This window comes from Trichogramma pretiosum, unplaced genomic scaffold (genome assembly GCF_000599845.2).
Source record: "Trichogramma pretiosum strain Unisexual culture from Peru unplaced genomic scaffold, Tpre_2.0 scaffold193, whole genome shotgun sequence".
Taxonomy (NCBI): domain Eukaryota; kingdom Metazoa; phylum Arthropoda; class Insecta; order Hymenoptera; family Trichogrammatidae; genus Trichogramma; species Trichogramma pretiosum.
The window spans coordinates 13,195-30,053 of record NW_019640874.1 but is presented as its reverse complement, the minus strand read 5'-3'; the positions used below and the strand labels follow the sequence as shown (position 1 = coordinate 30,053).

The following is a 16,859-nucleotide window of genomic DNA, read 5'->3' as shown; positions in this document are numbered from 1 at the left end:
AGATGGTTATAACTAAGAGTTAAGTCGTCGCATATTATCCACTCTGTACATGTTAAGTGTAGCAAATTGAAAATAACTATTGAAAGTGCGTTTGACAATATTTGCTCAAAGTTTAGCCATGAAATTGTAAGCATGTGTCCCAAGTCAATAGTCAAAAATTGAGTATTTGTGAAAAAATCAGTACGATTTCTTTACGAGAATCAAAAATTTTCGACACAACTAAGCACATCCTTGAGATCTAATTCTAGGATTGTATTTAATTTTCTCGGGATCGCGGGGACTGAAAGAGGAGCAGAGATAAATAAACTTGTTTTCGTCGAGTCGTCTCTCTCGCGAGACACACATATGCCATTAATCCGAAACATTGATATAGTTTTTCTGTGTCAATGTTAACTGCCATGTCGGGGAGGGTCACCTGCATCGCGACGTATGTACGCGGTCGCGCGCGCACCGACTCGTATAATCTAGTTAATTTCCGCAGCAAAAAGAAAATTAGAATCAGGATCAGAGATTATGACTCGAGACGTCGATATGATATTTCAGAAACTATGTATTAATCAATTATATTTGAAATCAACGAAATCGAGATTAGACGCTTTGAAATTCGCGTATGTGATGATGATGATTTTATCTAAGAAATGAACAAATGTTTGAGCGACTATAATAAAAAAAGTGGGGCAACTACGCCTGTGGGTTTATCAAAAACAGCTCGTTTTAAGAATATTCTTTTATGAGCTTCTCTGAAAAAAATATTTATAGTATCTAAATATTTATCGGGTTGATTAGTACAACATACTATCTTTTATCTGTGGATCTCATTTCGAAGTCGTGCAAACATCTCATTATATTAATTTTTACGTGAACTCCGCAGCACATTTACAGACACTCGATGTCGCTTACAAAGATCTGACTCAATTAAAAGCTTTTCAAAAAACTTGTATAAATGATGTATCGCAAAATTGCTCAAAAACACTGCACACGTGCATACAAAGCATCGGCGCAAAAAGCACGTAGTAGTTGAAATTTTAATTTCTTGGATAACCAACGAAAAAAAAGAACATCTCTAGAGAGATGTTTTTGTACATCGAGATGTGTCTTAATGAGAGATGTACTGCACGCGTGATACGTTTTTTTTTGAGTATCGGTCGAATTCACAGATGTGCCTATCCTATATTTTCGAGCGATATCGCGTGTAATCGATACTAAATCGATTCCATTGAATTTCAAATTACATCTGAACCGAAGTTTTTTTCTCAATGTTTAATGGCATTATGGCATATTTATTTCGATGTAAATACAGCGTAAGTGAGAAATGAGCGATTGAAAGATTTACAAACTTACCGCATACCTCGGCGGATCCGCGCGATCCGTAAAAAAAAAAATTGTTCTTCAAAGCTCACAACCAGTTGACCATTGGTAAAACGTCACGATCTTATCACGTCGATAGTAGAGCTTCTTCTCTTCATTGCCAATTTTCAACCGATCGCACGCGCGCACCTTGCTCAAAATCAAGACTCGAGCTACAAAAGCTGCGATCTGTCAGCGGTGGCGTGTGGGCGCGATACACGCAGCTTTCTGTATTTTATTATAACTGCTACTACTACTACTACTACTAGAGTCTCTCGGCGCGCCGAGAGAAAGAAAAGATAGAGATAGTCAGCGCGAGAGAGAGAAAGAGCTCCGCGCGCCCTACATCGGACGAGCGAGTCTCGTTCTTTGCGCCGGCTATTATATATAGTGCCTGGGAGAATCGTCGCGGTGATAAGCTCGTGTACGCGGTGCGTAAGTAAACGTACGCCATCGTATATAAACGTACAGCAGCACAGCCTCGACACGACGCGGTGCTGATTATAAACGGACGAAAAAAAAAAGACATCGACGATCTGCAGCAGCGAAAGTATACTATGTGTATCGACGAAGGAAAGCTTTCACTCTTTGTTGAATATGGTATTTTTAGATTTTTTAGAGAATGTAAAGATCCACGCGTTAGGATAAGGATGTTATTACCGATGCCACGCGCGCTACGCCGCGACTTGCGAAGATCGTATCGGAAGAATCGCTTTCATGGTCAATGATTTTTTAATTACTCTTTTTTTATTTTTCTTATTGTCTATAGATTAAAAATTCCACATGTATTATATTGTGTGACATAATACCTTCAAAAATTTATAAAATTACATTAATAGATCTTTAGTCGAATCAAAGGCTCTGATGGTTCAGCTATAAAATCGTTATAGTTTCTGTAAAATACGTGAATTACAAACATTTGAAAAACAAGTATACGAAAGCTGAAAAATTCTCGAGAAAATTGAGGGACTATTCTGATGTGTCGAAAAAAAAATTGATCCAATGTTTTATCATTATTTCTAATGTAAAATTCAGCTCTTTTTATCAATTACTCAAGTCTCCAGATTTCATTTCGTCTCAGATTATTTTACGAAGTACACACGTAATTTACATTACAGCAAAATAACGAGTCATAAACGGGTAGACTGCAAAATTGTTCGACGCTCCTATATCTCTCTTTCAGTAGTTTATCAAATTCTCGTCCTTGTGTACACGTGTGTGTGTGTGTGTGTGTGTGTGTGTGTCAACAAACGGGCAAAAAGTTATTGTAATTGCTCAAAGTTGAGATGTCATACAAAAAATAAACTACATTCGTCAAATTTCAATCGAAGCATACAATCAAAATAGGTCCGAGGTTAACTCTACCACAATTATGACGCAGATGTCCGCAGAAATTATTAATTATTAACTTCGCGTTTCGACTTTTCTCCAGCTCGGCCTTGTGCTTTTTCATTGGAATCTGCAATCGTCGAGAGATTGACTCGACTTGCGCTTTTTATTTTACTTATTAATTCATTCACGATTATTTAAATTGGTTTTTTTTCTGCTCGTAACTGGGTTTTTAGAACGTCTCCGAAGTACAACTTGAGTGAATGAAGCAGACTGATTGATAAAATTGAAATTAAAATTTGAGTAAGATAATCCTCGATAAGAATCATTAAATTATGTAGTTCAATACCATAACTACAATAATGTGTAATTTTTTTTTCTTTACTTTCCTCATTCTTATTCTCTTGTGATTCGTAAGGTGACTAAAAAAATACGTTGATTTTATTAAAAATAACTCATCATCTGTATCAGTAATTTATTTGAGAAAGAGAAAATAATTAGATATTCACAATAAATACGAATAATTTTATTGAATCAAGTTAAAAAAATTAATCTTGTAATTAGTAATGTATCCTTCTGATTAATAAAAATGGAGCATATTTTTTAAAACTTTTTTATTTGTATAATAAATATATAGTTTTTACAAAATTTCTACAAAACGCCTTGCGCTGTTATCAATATGAAAAATCTGTATAAAATAGAGTTAGTAATGAGCAGAGGTCATTTTAGCGCCGATGTTCATGAAGTTTTTTTTTATTAAATTTCTGTTCTCGCATTCTGATGCGCACTTAGGATTTATACATTAAAATTTTTTTACACTTACATATCTACATACAAATAACGTTTGAAAAATACACGCTGTAACATTCAAATTTGTATTATGAGTTTTGCTCGCCTATATCGTATTTTTTTTTAATATTTGGTTTTACGTTTTCAATAATTGGCCAGGCAAGAAATCGCGCAGTGGCAATGAGCATAACTAATTTATTGTTTATCGACAGGCAGCCAGGCTGGCACATTTTCTAATTTTCTTTTTAACGTTTTAAAAAGAAAAGACTCAGTTCAAAATAAGTTGCATCATTTTTTCATACCAGCCGTTAGTAGATTAATCATTGAAAATGTACAACAATTTCGAAGTTTTGTTTTCACGTTCTCACAGCCATTTGAGGACAGAAATTCATATTGTTCAATTTCGTTTTCTACGAACGAATTCGTGCATGTAAAAATCATATAAAAATCTTGTTTTTTCAATTGCAAACAATAATATAATATTCATAATAAATAACCATTAGTTGTACTACACAATAAAGAATGTATATGCTATTTCGTTGTTCTTTTGCAAATTTTCATGAAAAAATTTGTCATTTGAATAAAATATCACGTGGATTATAATAAAAATCATGAACAAAGTAGTACCCTGAATCATTAATATATGGTATAAGACATATCCAGAGAAAATGTAAATTATTCTAAAAAAGTATAATAATTTTTTTATATAAAAAAAAAAGAAAATTGATTCCATTAGATACATTTCCGTTATCTTTACCACTAAAACATAGAGTCATACCCTTCGATTACCCATGAAAATACTAATGAATAAATATAGTATGTATAAGTTTTTATATGGAAAAATATTCGTTTGCTCTCATTGATAGCATATATTTTGAGTAAAAAGAACAGAGAGCTTTATGTATTTCGAAAAAAAAAACAGTAAAAATCCACCGAACGGTGACAATTATCCTTCAAGGCCTACATTTTTAATGAATTTTCACTCCTTTCATTGAATATCTAAACGAACTTGATGATTTACCGCGATGATTTGAGTTTCCATCTGAGGAACAGGTAAGCGGTTATTCGAAGTACGACGAAAATCAGTAGAAGGGCAAGAACATCGAGTGTGAAATCTGCTTTCGTCATGTCCAATTCCTCTAAGACTGTCTCAGGACGTTTGAGATGACAATATTCCTAAAATTATAATTAAATGGTAAATGCGTGAACCAATATGAACTAAAAATGATTTTAAAAAAATTAAAAAATTGTAGTTACCGATGTGCAGAGAAGTTTAGTACGATTAAACGAATAGGTAGCCAGAGCTGTGCCCTCGAATCCATAACGAATATAACTCAGATACGTGATCCATCTCAAATATACGGGAATTGCATCGAAGCTAACAAAGAAGCCAGAGAACAGTAAGAATGGCACTGACATAACAGGGGCCAAAAACACGCCGTTCTGTACGTTCATGGCGGCACCGACTACCAGCCCGACGGATTGAGCAACGAACGAAATCAGCAGGCAAGTGCCCAAGAACATACTGAAGCGGCACAGTTCCGCTGGCTGGCTAGTTAAAAAGTATACAATTGACACGTACATGATGCAAAATATTGCCTGGAAAGAAAGATTGCAATTAGTATAATGAAAACAAATGAACTTAAAAACGATGATAAAAATTAGATACCTGAAATGGAATATCCGAGACTGTTATAGCCAGATAATACGATTTTAAAGAGTACCATCTGTTAAAGTTTTCTTTCAGTAGAACTGGCATCTCCAACGGGACTGAAATAAAAATATATATTGTTTAATCATTAGCAGCCAAACTTCACCATTTTTCTTATTAATGAATCTTACATGATAGAATTGTTATTGTCATAGATGTGTACATGAGGAACAACATGTTGAAGAACAAAAATCCAAGATTACTGAGGACTTTACTAGCATCGTTGCCAATGTCGTAATATAATGCACTAATTAAAAATCCCACCAATAAGTGAGCGAACAATCGAAGATACATCAACGTCTAGAAAAAAAAAGAAATTGTAATTTTAAACGAAAATCGATCTTTACCGGCTGATATCGACAATGATTAGCGTACCCAATCACGTCTGCTAAAAAGAAGAGTTCTTTTTAATACTATCCAAAACTGAGCCAATTCCGAGGTGGGATAACGTTCTGGAACACCCTCAAGACTGTCTTCTAACAGAGAGTCAGTTACGAAATCTTTGCTATCGGCTTCCAAAGTGATGGCTACATCATCTGTTTAAGTGATAAGTAATATTTTTATACACGAGGATAATTAAATATGAAAATTTTTAAATATCTTCCGTGACTTACTACTTTGTTTAACGATGTCATTGGTAGCAAAGGCGTTCATGATGGTTCCATTGTTCTTTTCATTCGATTTGACATCGCAAAACTTCTCCTCGATGCAACTGGCGTCATTCTTGTCTTTGACTGCATTGACATTGGTACCTTCTATGGTTCCATTTTCGAGCTCTTTGATGTCCGCATTATTCAGCTGTTCCTTTTCCGGGAAGGGGTAGCCCTCGCGAACATCGGATTTACCATTGCGAATGGCGTTCACCAAGTTTTTGATGTTGTCCCCGTATTCGCCGCACGAGACTTCGATTACTGCAAAGGATTTGGATTTTTAATAAGTCGACGGATCATAGACGATCGAAGAAAAAAGTTTACTCACTGAACGAAGCCGGATTATGATAGCTGGGGCAGTTCAAGCCGAGAGAAGACAGGAAAGGAACTAATTGCGAGGTGGAGCCCTGATAGACGCATTGACCTTCGGCAAGAGTGTAGAGAGCATCAAACATTTCAAACAGACGAGCACTCGGCTGATGAATGGTGCAGATTATTGTGCGACCTCCGCGCGCCAAAGTTTTTAGCAAGGAGATACATTGGAAGCAGGATGACGAGTCCAGACCGCTATAAAAAGAGACAATAGAGAAATGTAAATTATTCAGCACAAAAATCAAAATTTTTCATTTTTCTTTGGAGCAATTGATTTTGTTTCATTTGCAAATTCATCTAACACATCATTGACAATAATTAAACGGTAAAAAAAGTATTAAAAAACCGACTATACTTTTGTTTACATTTCATCTCTGATCAATAGGAAATAATAATCTTTGGAATTAAAACGCACAAGTTGACATACTGGTTTTATGCATCATTTAAACGCGCAAAGAGTAAGCGCGCGCATTTCCGGAATTTCAGTTGCGATTCTTCAGTCGATTCTTCAATAAAAATTACAAACGGTATAGGAAATTCGCCTCCTATATAAATGCTCTCTTCACGCGCGCGAGAGATCGGCTAGAGGTTGAGAACCAGCGCTAAAAACACTGACGTCATACCGCATGCATACACGCGCGATTATGCGCAGAGAGCTCGCACGGGGACCGTCGGTTTTTTAGTCGTTTCTCGATCGAATTTGGTTTCCTTTTAATCGTGACAGATACGAATTATTTTTTCCATTTAATTTTCGTATCATCTGGATTACAATGCCTTTGTCCAGAGCAAATTTTCCAGCTAGAAAAACTTTCGTTCGAGAATCGTTTAATCTCCGTTCGGTGGTCATTTGTAAACGATAAAGCCAATGCCATAGGATATGATGCGCACGAGCTGTGCACGCGGCAATTCATCATTACAGTTGGGAAATTCGTACGTTGCAATTTACCTGGTTGGTTCGTCGAAAAACATAATGGGTGGATTATTGACTAATTCCAAGGCAATAGATAGTCGCTTCTTCTGACCTCCGCTGAGGTTAAAAGTCATGGTTTTACGGTGATCAGCCAAGCCGAGTGTGTCGAGAATTTCTTGAATCTAAAATGGATGATGAAAAGGAAAAAAAAACTGTTAATCGTTTTTATATCCACCTTTCGATAGAGAGAGAGAGAGAGAGAGAGAGAGAGACCGCCTTGAGATTTTACAATGCAGCAGCGCGCACGCGAATAACAAAAAGTTCTAAATAAAGATCGTAATAGGCATTGGATCGCAGCGTGATAAATGTTGTTTAAAAATTCCTCGATCCCAACTTGAGTCATTAGAGGCGAAAGCTTTTTTATAAACTTTAATGGCAAAAAGAGTATTCGTAACAATTACTTATTCAAAATGAGATCTCAATTTACTCATTTTTAAACGCGCTATGTAATGTGTCTCTCCTCCGTCGGTCGAGGATAAAATTTAGGAAAATTTCATAATGTGTCAATTGCACGACGACGACGACTTCTTACCACTTCCTCTTTTTCTTGTTCATCGACGTGACGACTGAGTTTGAGGCTGGCCGCGACTTTCATCGCTTCTTGTACGGTGAGATTACCATGAAGCTGATTGTCCTGCATTATGTAGGCCGATAATTTTCTGAAGGCACTCAAATTCCTTTCGTGGCCGTTCATGGTTATGCTGCCTTCCATACCGGTAGTCCTAAAAAAAAATTGATTAATTATTCTTTAATTTTAGTCAAATGTATATAAAAAAGTCTAGTTAAACGTTAGCTTTCCAAATAGTATAGGAATTGAATATTTATGTAACAATGATTATATCATTAATAATTTTATAGACAGCACAACTTTTAACAAAATATGATAAAAAAAATTAGATAACGTTCTACATTCTATTTTAATCAACAGAGTTCAAGATCAAATTTTCTAAATGTTAGTAAATATTAATAAACTTACAATGTTCGCCTCAAAAAGTCAACCGTATAATTTACAATTAATTTGATTTTTACCTCGATGTTTAATAGACTAAATAAAAAAAAAATAAAAAAACTAATCCACTATCTTACATTTTAAGAGAATCTTTGATGTTATTTCTTGGCGTTGCATCTATAAAATGCATTATCGCTCCTAAGCGAATGATCTTATACAATATCGACTGCATTAATTTTTAATTTAAAATCTTTCGGCTACTTGAAGAGTAATCGATTGCATTAAAATTTTCGACGCGTGAGTTGCGCTGTGTACACGGATGATGGCACACGAAAAATATGAGTAGCTCAAAAAAATGTGAAATTAAATTATTGACGATTCAATGGCTAGTAATACATCAATTAGTTAAACCGAGGCAATAGCATTTTCCTGAAAGCCTAAAACTTGATTCTCGCAAAAACTCATCTCCTGAATATCATTTGAAGTAATCTAACAATTATTTAGTAATCGTGACATAATTAATTTAAAAAATCGTACAGCGATAACGAGTTAAAAATTACTGTTTATACGAAATAAAATAATCAAGCGTCGTCAAAGTTCATCATCGAGTCGTTTTTTATGACAGATCTTCTTTTGAAAACTTCGAGCTGACAATCAGCAGACGATCTCATTACGACAGTCATATCCTTGAGCATATAAATGATTGTGGATATCATAAGTCCGCGAACATCGCTTAGTGTGACTTGTATTGTACATATGAACAAACCTAACATTACAAATATACGTGCACATCAGAGACGTGCTCGGAAATTTCATAATTCAACCTCAAGTTTTCAAGGGTGATTCGCGTCACGAACTTATTTTTTTAATGAAATCGCGACCATCGTCAAGAACCGAATAAAATAGTATACCGAAATGTAACTCACTTGTATCCGGTAAGGATATTCAGAAGTGTTGATTTTCCAGCTCCTGATGGGCCCATGATGGCGGTTAGCTCGCCAGATCTCAATCTGCCGCTGACACATTTTAATATGGTTTTGACGTCTGAAAAGTATCGATAGATCTTGTAAATATTTTTTTAAAAAATTTCAAATCTGCGTCACAATTACTGATATCTCTTCGTTGTTTGTTATAATACAAACGATTCTTTCCCTCGAGATGATTAAAGAATTAAGTATCATTCAATTTTAACAATAGTGTTGGAACAATAAAGATTAATTATTTTATGCAATTGTACTCGTGAGCAATTGAAAAAAAAACATGAAACATATCCCATTGAAAATAAGCTTGAAATGATCGAGGGCTTCTAATGAAAATTTCGTCAAATTTGCATACAAATAGAAGATAATGATCGCGAATCCCGATGTAAAGTAAACTTCCGATCAACAGGCTCTTATGCCACACACACACAGACACGCGCGCAATTTTTACGCGCGCGTGTAAAAAAATCAAAGCGATTTCACGTAATGCAAAATCGCTGGAAAAAAAACACACCGCAAAATACAAAACTAGACGACGACGACTTGCGCTGCCGCTCGAAGAAACTCGAAAATCAAGCGCGAGAGAGTATCAATTTGGCTACACAAGCACATGCTCTTATGTGATTCTACGAATGCCGTGACGTAGCAATTATTTATTAATACAAAACGCGACAATTTCTTAAATGTGTAACGAAGAAAAAAAAACTAATTGACGCAGATAAGTGCGAAGTGTCGACGGCGGCTACTTGCGTATATCAGTAATATATATAGAATGTTTAAAACTTCTTTTTCATGGAAAAATTTTGTTATTCGCGAGAGAAGCGATGAGAGCTATCGAACGCGTATACTCCTGTTGCGATCGAAGAATCGGAAAACAGAACTGCTAGAACGATTTTTGCACGTGTCTCGTTACCGCGCACACTCGTTATCGATGTTATTTTCTTTTTTTTTTTTTTTTGTTTCTTCGGAATTAATAAACAATTATATTATTTCAAAGAGCGAAAAATTATACTCACTGCTCTTTCTTCCCTCGCGCACCGTGTAGGTCAGGTCTGTGAACGCCAGATCAACAGGTGGTCGCTTGGGCAGATGCGTGATGGTCTTCGGCTTGGCTGGAACGATCTGTAATCGGACCACCGAACTCTTTCTGGAGTCCGAGATGATCGCATTGTTATCGTCGTCTACACAAAGACTGGGTCTATCGAGCCTCATTTTTTCCTTTCCCTTTGAGTATGCAAGTGTTCTCTCTTATCACAATTATATTTCGTAGGCGCTTTTATTTATTTAGATAGCCGAGCTTTTTTGTTCCTAACGAAAATCTAAGTTCCTGAAAAGATTTTTATTTAGAAATTGGGTTTGTAAAGACGGTGACACTTTGATCCATGAATTGCAAATGGTTAAAAAGAAATTCGGACAAGTTATTTTCAAAGCGAAGCAAATGTGACAGCTTCGAAAAGCTCTCAAAAAATAACGGTAAGAAATATTCGGAGCTTTAAAGAAAATTTACTGGCTAAAGTTTGGTCACTTGTCCAATATGTTTTTTCATGACTCAAAACAATTGCATGTCTTATCGATTCGAGTAAATTATTCACTGACGACGATAGAGCGTGGAAGTATTTTCACTGTGTTGAAAAAAAAATACTTGGAAAGTGAAAAACATCGAGCCTCTCGGAAGAGCACAAAATTTTATTTAATCGAATTTTTCACTTCGCTTTGACTATTCTTATCACTTGCACCAAATTACAACCACGTTACATTTCATAGATTTGTGTGACAACTGCGCGCCGAGGAAGCTCACATAATTTCGCTGCTGCCACGGATCGAGTGTCTCCTTTTTTTATTGTTTTTTTTTCTTATTTTTCGTGTCAAATACTGTGTCCCGGATTATAGGAGAAGTTGCCACCGTCACCGTATTAAATTAGCCGTGTCTCGCGCTCGCATAGTCACTCTGATACTGATGGACTAGGAAGCGATGATCGTCGGTCGATCGTCGCTACTACTGACAAACTACTACTACTACTACTACTACTACTGCTACTAGTGCTGCTGATGTTACTACTAACGCGGCTTCTACTATGCGATGTCAAATGCGTGTGTGTGTCTGCCTCGGATCTCCCGAAAGTCGTAACGCGACGCGAGTATACGAGACAGCACAAGTTCGAAGTCGAAATGTCGACGATTCGGCCAGCAGCGTTAGCGTACAATAAAGTTCGCCCCGATAAAATTTATGTGTGCCAAGTGCCTGCGCGAGTGACCGTCGTCGTCGTCGTCGTCGTCGCATACACACATATACGTACGTAATACATCAAAACCAAAGAGACTCAAGTGTAATTATTTATCCGCGATAGGCCCCCACATGTGTGTATAATGTGTCTGTGTGTGCGTGTGGCAGAGGGAATCGGGAAACGCGGCCATTGTCTTGAGTACGCGCGCGCGCACGCTTTTATCATCATCTTTCGCGATGAGCATCGCGCGGGCTAATAGCAATTTTCCATTCTTTGCCAGCCGCCGCTTTCTGTTTGAATCGCGTCGTCGTGCTAGCTGCTACTGAATCACGGAAAAGTCGCATCTTCCCTTTTTTTTCTTTTTTTTTTTTATCGAATGAGACCAAACGGCCAAACTAGATTACATTATTTGGGATTTTTATCGAGGTCAAGAGTGATGCAATTTTATCCGACTTTCTTTGTTTCGCGCGAGATACAAATTTTCTAACGATATATCTGCGCGTTATTGACAGTCATCGTTGTTTATTCGTTTGATTAATTTTTTTTCTTTCTTTCTTTCCTTTCTTTTTTTAACAACTGTGCTTTGTAAAAGAGAGAAAATGTAAAGCATTTACTTCCGTTATCAGATGCTATTTCTTTTTTTTTAATTATCTAATCTTATTAAGCAAGAATATTGGTTAACACTGATTTCTTTGATATTTCTCTACTTATCGTTAATTCGGACATCTTAATCGATATTATTTTTTATCGTTATAGATGTGTATTTGCTCGTTAAAATATATATTCCTCGAAAGAAATGAAAGAAAAAAAAATTATACTCTACTAAACTACTGAACTTTCATTTGCACCTCGGATTTAATGAACAAATATGTCTCGGTACAAATTGATAAATTGCTTGTTTACTGCACCGGTAATCTTCACACGTTTACCTCAATTGAAAGATGATTATCTTATTGTGCGAGTTTACTCTTATATATTAGTTGTTTACAAAGACACAAATATGAATTTTGAAAAAATATTTCAACAATGGAACGATCTCGAAATAAATCTATTTGGAAAAAAGCCCATAAGCGTGCGAACGAGAGAGCCGTTCAGTTTCGAGTACCTTCGAAGGTGGGCGATGAAAAACCAGTTCTCGACGGAAGGTTTCGTAGGAAATTTTTCGCGTCGAGAATGGCGCACAAAAGTACATTCAACCGAGCAGCTGACCCGAGCGGACGTCGTGATTAAAATTTAACGCGAATATGCTCGCTTTGTACCTTTTTCATAAACTTACGTATGAAGTATTGACGCGATTCGAAGACGCCTCGGCTAATCGGATTACGTTGTAAATTAATTAATTTGATAATGTATATAGAATAAACGCGTTAAAAATTGTATTTATTTGCAAGAAAAATCTGTATTAAATTAACTATATCTTATGTATTTGACGTTTTTCATTATTCATAAAAATGACTAAGCGATCGAAAGAAATTTCTCATCGATCTTTATCGATTTTATCGACTTTGTGATAAGAGATACTTGCATGCCCAAAATATATTGTTTTCAAACAATATTATGATTTTTTTATGATATAAAATAACGCGAGAGATTTGGAAATTAAATAGTATGCGCACTGCATTGTGTACATAATGCAGCTTGAAGTGTAAGAAAAATCATAATATGTATGAATCTGATACACACGTGAAGCATCGATTCAACTTTTTTTTATGTATTCAAGGATCCTTTATACTGACTGCAACTTACATATCTTTTAAAACGTTTGACAGGGTGCATAGGGCTTCGATAAATTTGGTTTAAATCCTCTGAACTATCAAACGATTCAAAGAAACGAAAAATAGGTATTGTCGATAAGGCAGTAAATTGCAACCAGTAAATAAATATTAACCTTAAATTAATTACTGTTTGAAACTTACCCATTCCCAATCAAAGCCACTTGACCATTGGTCACATTTTCTTGGACCATCTTGAATCGTTTTGTCAGATCTGCATCAAGTTCTTATTTATCACCTTCAAGGCTCGCCTGAAATATATTTCACATCAAAGTGTGGATGACAAAAGCTTTTCATTCGAGTATCAATCTTGTATATTATGAAGAAAAAAATTGATAAATATTTATAGAATTAATTTGGTCTCATCGTGAGTGTTTATATTTTTTTGAAACTTCTCGCAATATTATTATTCATTTGCGAGTTTGCCTCAATTTTACAAAGTGTAAGAGAGAAAATTATGATAATAATAAATTGAGTAAAGAAGTTAAATTTACGTTAATTAGAGTTAAGGTAAATAAAGTTTAAGTTTTGTTTCGAGAATAGCAGTCTCGATTTCCAAACGATTTACAGGACTTGCCAACCAACTCACGTAAAAATAGCGAGGGTCATTTAAATTCAGAGAATATATCAAGTATTATTAAAGATCTTAAGGTTTGCAAGAATAATTTCGATTATCCTTCAACGTTGCAACATGTTGAACGAGGAAAAAGACTCTTTTGTTTCTTCTCAAGTCTTTCTTTTAATCATTATTTTACGCATCGGAGAGCAAACGCAATTACGACACTTGAACTTGACTGTAATGCTTTCCAAAATTATCCAAAAATTAAAAACAATTTAGTAACAGAGACCGAAAACGGTTAAATGAATTAGACGATTTGAAATTCGTATAAGCGGCTGCATTAAGGATGAATAATGCGTGTTGCGCACGTGCCTAGATGTGCACCGATCGGCTCGCTCGGCAACGAGTTTTTTTTTTTATTACCAGAGTTAAAAGATGAGAGAGTGAGAGAAGAGACGATTGAAAAACACATCTTGGCGATGGCGATCGGCGCGTCGATTAAAGCAAAAAATCCTCTCTCATAGCGCGCGCGCGCGTCGCTTGCAAGCAGCGTGTCATATACACCTTCCTCCCTCCCTCTTCTCCGGCAGCCCATTATATGCCAAATGAATACGAAATTAGCGATATAATAACAAAAACGAGCGCTGCCGCCGCCGCTGCTGCATCGACTCGCTACGCGCACAGTCATCTTGCGCGCGACATCTCGTATAATAACGATAATGCTGAATATTAAAAATAATATGAAAAAGTCCCGTGAACGAATTTCCGATAAAGATAGGCCTTTAGCTAGGCTCTATATAATAGTAGCCAGTAGTCTCTGGGACTTTTTTTTTCGCGCGCGTGCCGCGATCGCATTGCAGAACGTAGTAGTATAATTGCTCGTTCGCGCGCGGATGGAGTTTATTATTATTAAAGGCCGCATTGCGCAAATTCGAGCGTAATGTAAGTGTACGTATGAAACCACACGCAAGATCTGACTGCTGCTGCTGCTGCTCGTAGCGCGAAAAAAGAGAGAGCTTCGCTGCCGAGCCATGCAATATTCAGCGCGATCGGTATGGACGAGCGGCGGCGGCACTGCTCGCTCAACTTGACCAAAGCACGCACTACACTACACACTACAGCACACGCGGTCGGGCAGTGTCGAAAGTTAAAAGTTGGATACTATAAGCCTCTCGCGAGGCTATATACCAAGAGGCTCTTCCTTACTGATTATAATATTTTTTGCTCGTAACGTCTATCATACGTCTCCTGCGAATTGTCAACAAGGCTCGGATGTTATTGAGGATAATTTGATTTTTTGTATTGCAACTACTAGTAAACAAACGAGCGTACTGCATGAGACTTTTAATTAAAATTCACGGATCCCTTTCATAAATAAGCGCAATAGAGCTGACACGCACACACGCACACGAAATTTCAAGGTCGCATCCTTAATATGCGCTCGACACACTGGACAAGAATGACAACAGCAGCAGCAGCGGCAGCAAACGTGTTTCGGCTGCCTTTTTTATTTATTATAGTTGTCGTTGTTATTGTTATTATTTTTGCAATAAAACAAACTTATTATACACACGACGATGTAGATGCGAGTCGTAAGGATACGCCTGATAAATTTTCGTTTGCACTGCCACTATATTCACTACGGTGCCTATATGGAAGTACTATATTATGGAAAATTTTGCTGCTACTGCTGCTGCCTCGCGTCAACCGAGCGATCCGTTTTAATGTATATAACTCGTTTTCACTCGATGCTGCTGCAATGCAGTCGAGTTTGCTGCAAAAACCGACTGCGACTCTGTGCTCGGAGTATAGAGAGAATGATCACGAATGTTCGGATTAAAAAAAGAATCTCTTTCGAGATAAGTATATATACAGAGATTATATTATGCTTAGAGCGAGAACGAGAAGAAAAAAAGAGCATTGCAAATTCTGAAAATTATACGAGCTGCTGTTGGTCTCTATCCATGGAAAAGAGTATCGCAGATTTTTTTCCTGGTATATAGTAATGACACATATCGTCCGTACTCGACTACGTTGAATTTTTCTTTGCAGATAAAATAAATGATGCATCGATGCATCATGTCAAAGATATATAACGAGCAGCAGTAGCAACAGCGGATCTCACTCTCTTTGTGCTGCTGCTGCTGCTGCTGCTGCTGTTGACCGATCGCTGCTGCTGCTTGCTGCTTTTACTGCAGTTGAAAGAGCAACACGAGCGATAACCTCACGACTCGCTCACTGACGTATTATAAATATAAAATAATCGACGAGTACGAGAGAGCCAGCGAAACAATGCGAACTCGCAACTGCACGTCAACAGCAGCGGCAGCAGCAGCGACAGCATCAGCATTACACGCACAACACGAATGTAGTGCATTCACCTCGCGACGCGACGACTACTGGGCCAATTGGCGGATAGTCTTAAATGCGCCGTATTATATCAACTAATGCTACTTTGCGTTTGCCGGACAAGAAAGGAAAGGCCAAAAGAGAAGAGAGAAGAAAGGAGCAGACACTCACCTGCTGCAGCACAACAGTTGCAGAGAAGTTCGGAGTCGTCGGAGACGAGGACAACTGCACAGTACTGCTGCTGCGTTGTTTATTACGAGATGTACCTACGATATTTTATTGTAGGCCGCCCGCCTGAGCACAGGCAACTGTTGTTGATGTTATAAATCGATTTCGCGGACCTGTCAAATGGCCTGGATCATCATCACCAGCGACAGCAGCAGCAGCAGCAGCACGAGGTCCCCGCGTTACCTATATATACTCGTAATTTTCGCACTATATACGTTCGCGAGACGTAGTTTTATATTACAATAATAATAATGATGATACACACGCAGTTGATTCTCGCGGCTCTCCTCGGCACGCACTGCGCGACGAATCGATCGGAACTCGGCTAATATATGTATTATTGTTTCTCGTCTCTGCTCTGCTCCACACGCGCAGGAGAGCTCTAATAATATTGCTTTCACAAAAACGCGCGGGGCGCTATATACAACTGCTATATAGCTATTATGCCTCGATGATCTTCCGAACAATAAACATGTTTTTTGTCCTCTATGTATGTGTGCGCGAACACTATTATACTACTATTACTATTTTGCTGGCCCCACTGCGGCTGTGAACTGACAGTTCTGCGTATACTGCGCGAATGTCGCGGAGCACACGGCACAGCTGCTGCTGCCACCCGAAAGCGTGAC

The 16,859-nt window shown here is 37.2% G+C and overlaps 1 protein-coding gene across 4 annotated transcripts; it reads right to left on the bottom strand.

Annotated features, from left to right (window-relative positions):
* Positions 1-3,273: 3,273 nt before the first annotated feature.
* Positions 3,274-16,509, bottom strand: LOC106655289 (ATP-binding cassette sub-family G member 4). 4 transcript variants are annotated; one of them, XM_014375612.2, is made up of 13 exons: positions 16,174-16,509; positions 13,239-13,345; positions 10,114-10,244; positions 9,044-9,161; positions 7,701-7,890; positions 7,145-7,290; positions 6,155-6,393; positions 5,791-6,087; positions 5,552-5,712; positions 5,308-5,476; positions 5,135-5,235; positions 4,723-5,064; positions 3,274-4,641 (listed from the first exon to the last, which is right to left on the bottom strand). In XM_014375612.2, the coding sequence occupies exons 2-13, from the start codon at positions 13,286-13,288 to the stop codon at positions 4,483-4,485; spliced, it is 2,103 nt and encodes a 700-aa protein (XP_014231098.1). In that variant the 5' UTR covers positions 13,289-13,345; positions 16,174-16,509; the 3' UTR covers positions 3,274-4,482. The 4 variants fall into 4 exon arrangements, with proteins under 4 accessions (XP_014231098.1, XP_023313399.1, XP_014231097.1 ...); XM_023457631.1 differs by lacking the exon at positions 16,174-16,509 and having other exon boundaries at positions 10,114-10,424; positions 13,239-13,257; XM_014375611.2 differs by lacking the exons at positions 13,239-13,345; positions 16,174-16,509 and adding an exon at positions 10,853-11,434 and having other exon boundaries at positions 10,114-10,424.
* Positions 16,510-16,859: the final 350 nt, after the last annotated feature.

Bases quoted from the DNA above. Each gene is read 5' to 3' on its own strand.
- LOC106655289 (XM_023457631.1), bottom strand. From the start codon at position 10,309: ATGAGGCTCGATAGACCCAGTCTTTGTGTAGACGACGATAACAATGCG. The intron at 7,291-7,700 runs GTAAGAAGTCGT...CATCCATTTTAG, and splicing joins AACAAGAAAAAGAGGAAGTG to ATTCAAGAAATTCTCGACAC. The intron at 5,236-5,307 runs GTAAGATTCATT...TTTTTATTTCAG, and splicing joins GACAATAACAATTCTATCAT to TCCCGTTGGAGATGCCAGTT.